This window comes from Palaemon carinicauda, chromosome 31, assembly GCF_036898095.1.
Source record: "Palaemon carinicauda isolate YSFRI2023 chromosome 31, ASM3689809v2, whole genome shotgun sequence".
NCBI classification, from domain to species: domain Eukaryota; kingdom Metazoa; phylum Arthropoda; class Malacostraca; order Decapoda; family Palaemonidae; genus Palaemon; species Palaemon carinicauda.
Window position 1 is genome coordinate 80109323 of NC_090755.1, and position 11613 is coordinate 80120935.

An 11613-nucleotide genomic window follows, 5' to 3' on the forward strand; every position below is an offset into this window, starting at 1 on the left:
GTAGAGATATGTCCGCCCACACCGATGTGTTTCGTAGCGTAAGAGATACCCTGAGCCCTCTTGCTTGAGAATCAGGACACCAATGCATTTCTCCTCTTCAAAACTCAGTTAGCAAACAAATTTGTTGATAGATGCACCAGGAAGGACACTGCCTTCCCACCAAACAGCACAATACTCTTTCACTTCTTCAAAGACTCCTAGGTTGATAATCTCATTGACTTTGGGAAGTATGTCACTGCACACCTGACCACTGGTTAAGCCAAGAGACAACTCTGGAGGGAGGACATGGCAGATGATCCCAATGCCCCAGACTCTGAGGCAGAGAAGGATGGACCTTCTGCACACTGACAGGCCAACCTGATGCGGTGAGGATGCAGCTTTCTTTGGTGCATAGAAACTTCTTTGCCTCATGAGTGGAGGGGGGCTACTTGTTTGGCTGACTGAAAACAAGAGAGTTCTCAAATCTACAGATCTGATCATCGAGTACAGTAAGATCTGACAAGGGCAGTTTCACAAATGGCATCGACCCTTGAGGGGCACCGAAGTGCCAATTAGTGACCAAAGTTCTCCCCGAAGGCAAATACAAGGTCATCTCCCCTAGTCCATTCCACTCACGAATGAATAAAAGGCTGTTCACAAAAGGAACACTCTAGCTCCAGATTGTGTGTGTCTGAGGTACTGGGTAAAGGTCCAGTACTTTAGTCGCAGATGAATCCTAAGTGCCCTCATATGCAGCCAGGGTAGAGGGTGTGTCAGGATGCTTTGGGGATCCCCTCATTTAACAGGGCTATCCTAGGAGAGGAGTTTTATTAAGAAAAGGTAAGCTAAGTCCTTAACCTCATTTAGGATACAATAGAGGCCATTTGAAATTGAATAAGTCTACTATAATCTGAAATAAACAAAACTCTTTATGAAAACTTTACCAAATGATCACAGAAGGTACAAGTTTTATCATTGCAATAAATAGATGAGTAAAAGAGTATTATTGATATAATTTCCTAACATTTGCAGTACTATTTGCCAATTTCAAATTCCAAAGTTTCACGTTTCAACATGCGTTCTTTGGCAATTTTTTAATACGGTGTTGTACAGTATTGCTTGTCAATTTTTAAGGCTATATTTCCCGTTTTGACTTGGAATTTTTAAGATTAACCAGAATTAGACAATTTGTAACTAAATTTCATGCTTAGACTTGAGTTTTTTGGCAATTTTTAATACTGTACAGTATAGTATAATTTTGTGGTTTCTGTAGCTAAATTTCATGTTTTAAATATAATAAATTCGTAGATAATTTATATTTTTCCTAACTATACAAACCTTAGCTATTTATTAGGGGTTATTATTTCAGCTCCGCCGAAAGTATAACCCCTAATGAATAGCGTGGTTTGTATTCCAGTTATGGAACAAACAGTAATGAAAAATGCGCAAAGCAAACTCCTGATAGGTACCAGGAAATGTTAAGCAGATAGCTGACATAAATTGAGAGGTCACCCAAGATCCCTTGGATCAAGACATCTCTGTACTGTAATTGGCCTTCTCAAAATCAGTAAGTTGCCTCCCTAGACAAACAGAGACATACTGTACAGCACTGAGCAAAACACTATCAACTTTGCGGGCAAGTCCAAAACAGAAGGATGACCTGGAGAGCGCGAGTAGTAGGTGTCGGTGGGGTAGCCCAACTGTATTCTCTAGGGCCTGCCACGGCCCTCCCCTTCGATGAAGGGATTATCTAAATGGAAGACAGCCTGTGAATAGTGGTTTTCACACGCCCTTGTTAAATGCACGACACCCATAAGGTGATCGCGTGATGGTAGTAACATCTGCATTCCATGCTTTTATCTTTCTCAAGTATATTTGGAAGATTTATATTAGAAAAGTGTAAAGAAGGACCCTTTTCACCGGGCGTCACAGGTCTCTCCCCAGAAATAGATTTTTCCTTCATCAAAATCCCTTTATTAAACTGGATCTGTAGTGCAAATCTTGTAAAGAGATTTCAGACATCATACAGTACACCTGGATCACAATGATTCCCTCAGTGGAGGCTGGTTAACCTGTACCAAAATATAATTTGTTTTATTCTGCTATTTCTTACCAGCTGTTGTGAGTATAAAACTCTTGCGTACATCTGTCGTCTCCATTGTCCTGTTGGTATTATGTGTGGAGTTTTCACTTTGAAATCATGCTGCTTTACTCCTGTAAAATAAATTTAAATCATTTTTTTTAAGTATTTTTGCAAGCTATATAATGTAGTTGTAGCACATAAGAATCTTAAAATTTTCAATTTGTGCTTGATTTTTTGGCAGTAATGTACTATGCTGTTGCCAGTAAAATTAATCAGTTCAATGAGAGATCATAAAACAAACACTCCCTTTTTAATAACTGCAAAAACAGTAACTTTTCTCCTTTTTAATAACTACAAAGCAGTAACTTTTCTCCCAAGTTTGTATCTTCAATACCTTGAGGAAAATAACAAATCTACTACTAAAAACTGGGAACAAAGAAAGCACCATAAAATTTCAAGACAATGTGGCAATGCTATTCTCTTTGCTTCAATTCCATCCTTGAGTGTAGATCTGGGGTTGCTGAATCCCTTAATAAAGATATAGCTAAAATTAGTGCATGGTGCAAATTATGGGGCATGAAGATGAACCCTAACAGTACTCAAAAGTGGGATTGTAAGTAGACGGTGGCTCCTCAACTTCCAGATCTCAACATTGACAATGTTTCTTTAACTGTATACGATTCTTAACATTTTAGGTGCGATTCTTGGTAACAAATTTACTTTTGAGAAACACATTGTCTGTTTCTTCTTCAATTGCACAAAAAAAAAGAAATTGGCTTATTGTTGAAGTCTTATAGTTTTTGGTGAGCAATCTATTCTCTAGTTTTTAATTCTTTCATTTTGCCTGTTTCAAGTATTGTTCCCCTGTCTGGTCTTCAGCTGCTGAATCTCATCTTAATTTGTTGGACGGGAACTTACAGTCTATTAAATTTCTTATTCCTGATTTAGTTATTAATCTCTTACACCCTCATTCAGTTAGTTTTAAGCATGTTGCATAAGATTTTTTATAACTCTAACCATCCCTTGCATTCACACCTTTCCAAACAGTTCCATCCAGATTGTAATATTAGGTATGCAGTTAACTCTAATAGTAATGCTTTCTACATCATGAGGCTCAATACTTCACAGTATTCTAGAAGCTTTATTCCAGCTATGATCAGATTGGGGAATGTTCCTAATCAGCCAGTTGAATCGTTGGGACTTCAGAAGTTCAAACTTGCAGCAAATGTCTTTGTTGAACCGGCAGACATGAGTCTCTCTTTATAGTTTATTAATAACAGATCTATCTTAATTTTTTTTAAGTTACTATAGTTTATATATGAAAAATTTATTCTAATGTTATTACCATTCTTAATATATTCTAATTTAATTGTTAATTACTTCTCTTCTAATCTATTTATTTCTTTTCCTTCCTGAGCTATTTTCCCTGTTGGAGCCCTTGAGCTTATAGCATCTTGCTTTTTCAACTAGAGTTGTAGCTTAGCAAGTAATAATAATAATGTTCTTAAAATATTTTAAATTAATAGGTCATTATTTCTCTTCAAGTTGGTTTATTTCTTTATTTCCTTACCTCACTTCCTACTTTTCCTGTTGGAACCCTTGGACTCATAGCATCCAGCTTTTCCAATTAGGGTTGTAGCTTAGCTAATAATAATAATAATAATAATAATAATAATAATAATAATAGCTAGAGGGGCACTCAGTTGAGGGCCGACCTCCACCACGGCAGCTTATTTCTCGACCTTAGCCCTTAACATGTATTAATTGGAGTGGATTCTCATACACTCAAATATGAACCAAGGTGTGAAGTCTTTGTGAAAACAATGTCCAAACTTATGGCTGATTACGTGAATTGGACATTTTGCTTGATCGTGACCTTGACCATCCAAAATTTAATTATTTCCAGCTTTTTACGTAATAGCTAATCCCTGCAAGTTTCATTACTCCACGATTAAAATAGTGGCCAGGAAGCTGTTCACAAACGCATACACAAACAGGGGGAAAAACATAACCCCCTCCCAACTTCTTTGGCAGAGGTAATAACAACAGACCAACAGCCAATGCGTAAAGGAAATCCTACATGGACGCATAAATGCAGGTTATAGCTTTGGAATTTGAGGGCCCTTTGACATCAGAATTCAACCTATCAACATGACCTAACTACAAAATTGATTATTATATTGACATTGATCACACCTATTGCCATATACCCAAAAAACTTGTTTTTTAAGCCAGAAGCCTTATAATTTGATTGATAAAAGGGTAGAGACTACTATTAAAACTTACTGTTGAAATTGTTGAAATCAAAGGATATAAATCTTAAAAGAGTCGAGATAAACATTTATCTGGCCAAAGAATTTAAAGTATTACCTTTACAATTAAAGTAACGACTTGAGAACTGAGTGGAGCCTAATCAGGGAACTTCACCCTCTGAACGTTTTTCAAGTTGCTCCCAACTAAGGGGAACCTGTTACATCTGGTAAAGTTGTATTGTATTACAGCCGTTTATTATACATTCAAGAAGGTAATGTATAGAGAAGAAAAGGCTTGTTTTACGAATATACATCGTTTCCCCACCCAAAACCCAGGGTTCCAACTGGTGGTCCCCCATTATTGTAGGATATAGATATATATATATTTCTGAAATTATTCATTTGCGACGGGATCGAGTGTCATTTTTGAAGAGCGTAATTTTTTCTATAGGAAAAAGTAGTTTTTTTCCTAGGTTACATTGCCCTGTAATACACTACAATAATACCTTACATCTGACAGAATAAGAACAGACTGCTTAAGAGCTATTCTCCTATAAGGTCAAAAAGGGAAATTTACACAACTGCTGATTATTTGAAGACGTCATCAAGATGGAATTGCGACAAAGTTGACTGAACATTCCAGCATTGATCTAGCATAAATTTACTGGGTAAAGTCTATTGGGGTTGCAGATATCCATGGTTATCTTAGGATACGTCCCTGATTATACACGATATCTACGGATAGTCGTTCCGGGGGTTAGAACCCCGTGATACCAGACGGTAATTCTCTTGTAATATCACTCGCAGAAATATTATACAGTAGGAAGCAGCCGAAGGGAACTTCCATCAGGACGACATGGCTTGAGCCTAAAGATTTAATATCTAGGTCACCAACCAGGTAAATATTTGAGGCCCTTTGTACATGCGTCGTGCGACATTAATAAATTTTACACCCTTACGCACCCTATACTCAACATCAACTAACCTAGGGCACCATGTTCTCTCTATCCTGCATCAAAATACTCTATATGAACAGTGAATGAATAACCTTATAAAGCTGTAGGCTAACTTGCTCCTCACTATCCTCCATAATAATAGTACTATTATTATTATTACTAGCTAAGCTACAACCCTAGTTGGAAAAGCAAGATGTTCTAAGCCCATGGGCTCCAATAGGGAAAAATAGCCCAGTGAGGAAAGGAAATAAGGAAACAAATAAACGATGAGAACAAATTAACAATAAATCATTCTAAAAACAGTAACAATGTCAAAACAGATATATTATTATCATCATTATTATTACTTGCTTAGCCACAACCCCAGTTGGAAAAGCAGGACGCTAGGTACCGGACGCTATAAAACCAGGGGGGTCCAACAGGGAAAACAGCCCAGCGAGGAAAGGAAACAAGGTACAATTAAATATTTTAAGATGAGTAACAAAATTAAAATAATTATTTGCTATATAAACTATAATAATTTAAAGGAACAGGAGGAAAAGAAATGAGATAGAATAGTGTGCCAGAGTGTACCCTAAAGCAAGAGAACACAGTACAATAATAGGCATATTATCACCATAACATTGGCATTGTCTTAATTAATGATGGTAAGAAATCAAATACTTACAATAAACCAAAAATTATCAAACAAGGACCCAACCTTAGGCTAATTAAAAAATAGGTCAATGCCTAGAATCTTTAGGTACCTTGCATTATATCCAGCCTTCTATAAATAAGCTGTAAAATGTAATCTAATTTATGCCATTTGACATTAAACTAAAAGAATAATTACCATATTGAAGTAGTTTCCAGAGAAACCACCTGTAAATCCTTGGACCAAAACACCGTAACTAGCGAGAACATGAAGTTTTCACACTGGAATGTTGTCTGAACTTCTGAGTCAGTTCAGTTTGACAACGTAAACAATAAGTTGTCAGCTAGTGTTTAAATTTTATTATAATAAATTATGTTTAGAGGTACTGACTATTCTAAACAACAAACTTTTTACATATGATATAACAATATTTACAATAACTCAATTTATCTTATAGAACTTAAGGAAAGTTTGCAAAAGAAAATCTAAAAGTATAAATCCCTACTTGGCATCTATGTTGTCATGGTAACTACCGTAAACAATACCTCGTGTCCTTGGTGGTTCTGAAGAATTTCCTAGAAGTTATTGACTTGAATTTCCGATATATACTATTTACAGAATTATTTACACATTGAATATTGTAGATTTAAACGGGTATTTAATAAATCATCATAGAAAAATTAGAAATCTTCATTGTAAGGGAATGTACTGTATGAAACAAGATAATGACCAAGAGTAGACCAATAAATATTCTTTTTGTTTTGTGGTATTTGTCCGAGACAGTTGACAATCATTTAAGTAAATCAATATGTAATTTCCTAGTATTTTCTATAAAAGCTCTTTAATTATTTATTAAAGCGTTTTTTTAGTAAATAGGAAACTTATTTTTCAAAATTTCGTTAATTTGCTTTAACTTTTATCATTTTACATATTTAACTACAAAGTTAGTCATACATTATATATATATATATATATATATATATATATATATATATATATATATATATATATATATATATATATATATATATATATATATATATATATATATATATATATATATATATATCATCAGCTGTAACTAGTCCATTGCAGGACAACAGCCTCAGCTTATGTCCTTCTACTCCCGTCTGCTTATGATCTTTCTATACTTACTTTCTTACTTACTTGGTATACTTGGTCGAATTTAGAGGGTATTCCTCACAGCTGTGGTGGTCCACCGCTGACGCCAGTCCGTAAGTCCTTCTTCATGAGGGTGATCTGGTCTGGCACAGAGTTTGAGGCTGCCCTGCAGCACGCTGTGTAACCTGGCACAGGAGGCTCATCTGGCAGCGTCTGCAGGAAGGTGTCAAGTGCTTTCTTGAATTTGGCGACCGAGCAGCCTGTGGTGTCTCTGACATTTCTCGGCTGTGTATTGAATAGTCTGGGGCCGTTGTGGGTGAGGCTGGAGGCAAGGAGGGTTTTTATCCTCCCTGGTGTCCTGGAGGAGAGGCTTTGTCTTACACATGAGCGCCCAGAACGCTCACTTTCACGTGCCCTCAGTAAGTCAGTAAGATTTTCCAGGTGTATATTATTCTATATCTCTCTCTCTTCTTCTCTGTTGAGAGTAGAGTCCCAGCTTTTGCAGGCGCTGCCAATAGTTGTGCTCCCTCATTCCTTTAATTGATCTTGTGAAACTCCTCTGGACTGGCTCTAGCTCCTGTATGTCCCCCTGTTTATGGGGGAGACCACAGCTGGCTGCAGTAGTCAAGGATTGGCTGTATGAGGGTCTTCCACAGTGTCAGCATGACCTCCTGCTCCCTTGAATGGAATGTACGCAGAACCCAGCCAACCATGCGCCTGGCCCTAGTGGTGGTGTCCTTGATGTGCTGCTGGAAGGTGGCATCATTGTCCATGAGGACGCCAAGTCACTTGACTGTATTGCTGGGTGGGATTGACTGCTGTGTTTTAGTCAGTAACTCGGTGGAGTGGATGAGTTCAGTATTGGGCCCCAGTCTCATTATTTCAAATTTATCCTCATTGAATTGCATGTTGTTTGTGTCAGCCCAGTGGAAGACCCTCTGGATGTTTGCCTGCAGCTGGGCAACATCCTCAGACGCATTGATCCTGTGGCTTAGGGTAGTGTCGTCAGCAAAGGAGGACAGGAAGGAGCCTGTGACTGTCTTTTCAATGTCGGCCATCAGGACCAGGAAGAGTAGGGGCCAAGAACAGAGCCTTGAGGGACTCCGCTGATGACTTTCTCAGGCTGTGACTTGTAGCCGTCAACAGCTACTGCCCGAGTCCTGTTGGTTAGTATTCTCTCGTATCCAGGTTGCTCTTTTTTTCTGTCTCATAGTGTTAGGCTTCCCATCATTATTTTCCCCATACCTCCAAGTTGTAACTGTCTTGTGTCCATTTTATTTACCGAAAGCTCATCATCCCATGCTTATCCTTCTTTTACTTTTGGTCATGTCCCGAGGAAAGGCTTACTGTTTGTCCTAAGAGCATACATTCATCAACTCTTGCTGGTGGCATGTCTATCAGCATGATCAAGTGCTTGTGGTCCCTGTCCTAGATTAATACTGTATCTCTAATATAGAACTGTTGTTTATTTGGTTTTGTGCTTGACAACGTTATTATTTTGTAGGGGGGGGGGTCTGACACACGTTTAGTTATTAGAGTTAATGAATTGTTATTAACTTCTTTAGGGTATATGTCTTACCAACCTAAGTTGTTTCCCATAGAAGTTTTTATTTCAATGCAAATTTTAAAAGAATTCAAATACTTGGCACCCATAACTTGAAAACTGGTTTTAATATTGTCCACCAAGCCACACCTTCCTCTTGATTCGCAAGAGTATCTTCCAAATACAACATTCTCAAAAATTTTATAGTATCCTGAATTGTAGGCAGCGCACATCTGAGTTCTATAAAGGCCACCCCTTGATCTAAACTTGGCCTAATAGGCTTGTTTCCCTTATTGACAGGGACTAACTTATTTCATGCATGATCTGACTTAGAGATTGAAAAATATTTTCCTACTTGATGTTAAATACAACCAGTTGAATGATCTGTTCTCCCACGGTACCATTGTACTGGACATGGCCACTCACAGAGTCACAGGCAGACTAGGCCTAATTAGCTCTTCACTGCTACTCTTTGGATTAAATTGTAGGCTATCCATTATGCTTTGGTATTTTTACTGCATATAGAAATTCTGTGATCCATTATCCACAACAGATGATCAGTACTATATCGCAATTAGTCACAACTATCTTTTTCTCAGTGAAGGTAAAAATACAACTAGACTTTACCCAGTTTAATCCACTAAGGTGCCGTCGTACGCATTGGTGGATGTGCGTTAATTTATTTAAGGCACAGATAATATAAACTTAAAAACAATAAGAAGAATAAGCTTAGAAGCTTTGCACCTATCTATAAAGGGATAGTGCGCCCGCAAACTTATTTTGCGGAGTGAGCAATAAGGAACCAGGACACCATTGAATAAGAGACAGGTCAAAAAGAGATTTAAAAAGTATGACAACCAAAATTATAGGCTCAGTTTTTCTAGATTTAATTGAAAACATCAAAATTCTTTAGAGATGAGACTCAAAATCTCAACTTTATTTGTTAAGAAGGCTGGAGTGTCTTTGTCTATAAGTTTGAATTGGCTGCCTGGTTGATTACACTAATCTGACTTCCATTGTCGAGTCTAAGTTCAAATTAATGGTCCCCTTTATCATAAATGATGAATTTATCCTTATCACCAAACCAACATTTCTAATTATTACGGGGCGGGCCAGAAGGGTTTGTCATTATTCTAGCTCCTGTTTAATAAACTACAGATTAATGAACTCATTATCTGCATATGCCTAATGGTAAGAGGTATTTTACAATCTTGGATTCAGTAATGTTTGTCACACCTCAAACAATTATAAGTCCAAAGGTCTAATCAGTTCAAAGTTAGGATAATATTTCTTTAACATTACATCCTTTTTAGGAATGAAGTAGATCACACACCATCATTGGATAGAAAGGAATTTAGCTCACTATAATATTCATCACTCCACAGAACACATGGATGGATGTACAGAATTTGGGCCATTCAATGGCAAATTCCAACTGGAGGGAAAAGCCCCAAATGCATATTAAGGCTAGTGTTAAAAAGATTGAATAGCAATATAGAAAAAAAAATTAGCAGGAATAAATGTACTGTAAATTAGAAGGCTAGCTGCTCCAGGAATGCACCAACACTTGCCTCCACTGGGATTTTTTTATTGAAAGGTAAAACCATACGTGATGTGCTGTAGGCATTACTTGGTCTTTTTAGTGTTTGTTCAACCCTAAGCTACGCTTGCTTTATATTATCCTCCCTTACCTGTTCTTGGTTCACTTCTACCTTCTTACTATCCAACCTTTTCTAACTTATCTCGTGTAACTCTAGGATTGTACCCTAGATGCACTTGGACACTGAATGACCTCAACAATGGGATACTTAACCCAAATTCATAAATCCAACCAACAGAAAAAGGTACATCTGATCTAGATATAGGAGCTACACCTTTAGGGGTTTTCTTAGTATCTTCATTTCCCATGCCACCTACCTGTATGGGTCCAATGTACAGCAATGTATTCAAAATTAAATTTTTACAGAATTTGTGGAATGACTACTTAATTAGTTGAACAATTTTCAACGGCTTTTAAAGCTCTATTACATTAAAACATCATTAGGGAAAAATAAGACTTCTTTCACCCAATAACTTTCCAGGACGATCTACACTAGATTACGATTGAGACCCATGATGCAAATTAGGTAATGTACTGTACTAGTATTGGAACAAATGTTTAAATTTGCCAAGTACACATTCTCTTCACTCTGCTTAAGAAGGGGGCCGGGGCAAATAATTACTATTGAAAGGGGACTTACAGATCACTTGTGTGCAACTTTGTACATTATTTTAATGAACAGAGAAGGATGGTTTACCAATACTTTTTTTTCAGCTTGTTCAAATTTCTGAAGTCTTAAGACTCCATGGACAGATTATTGGCTCTGATTTAAATTGGACTTTTAAACTGGTCTGATGTAAAGTCAATAATAATAATTTGGCTTTCATAATCTAAAGTAAATAGTACAGCTGTTTTTAACATCCATGTTGATCTGATGATTCTTTTAGATTTGAGTAAATTGCAAGTCAAAATGACAAGGAAAGAATCATCAATGCAATTTACATCATTTCTTCTAGCTTCCAGAATAACTGGTGCCCTGTCCTAGAAGCATCCACCTACCTCATTTTCTTACCAATAGCTGGTCAGTTGTCAATTTTATTCCATTTTCCTTTGCTCAACATTGAAAATTGTGTTTAACCCTTTTCTCCCAGGCTCTTTGGAAATTTCCAACCCTTAACCCCCAAGGGGTTATTTTTTCCCCCAGCACATTTTGCAGTATATATTTTTTAAATTGCTCTAACAGCCTTAATTTTTGTCATAGATAGGTCAGGTTGGTCTCATTCTCTTTGAAAATGCCTGAATTTTCTCAAAAAATTATCAAAAATATGAAAAAAAAAAATTTATAGCATTTTTTTGCAAGGACGTACCGGTACGTCCATGGGGGTAAAGTGGTGAGTTTTGTGAAACGTACCAGTACGTCCTTTGGGGGTAAAAGGGTTAACAGAGATATCCAGGTCATCCCACTAATGGAAATACTTCCATAAATTTTGTGGACACTTGGGAT

At 37.0% G+C, this 11613-nt stretch overlaps 1 protein-coding gene across 1 annotated transcript in view; it reads right to left on the reverse strand.

The window, feature by feature from the left end:
• btv (beethoven) overlaps positions 1-6211 on the reverse strand; it is a 231462-nt gene extending 225251 nt beyond the window's left edge. Inside the window, exons 1-2 of the mRNA XM_068355462.1 lie at positions 6103-6211; positions 2093-2193 (exon numbers count right to left, since the gene is read on the reverse strand). Of these exons, the coding sequence (XP_068211563.1) occupies positions 2093-2138 (46 nt within the window). The 5' untranslated portion in view covers positions 2139-2193; positions 6103-6211. The remainder of the gene's footprint in view (positions 1-2092; positions 2194-6102) is intronic.
• Between the last annotated feature and the right edge of the window lie 5402 nt (positions 6212-11613).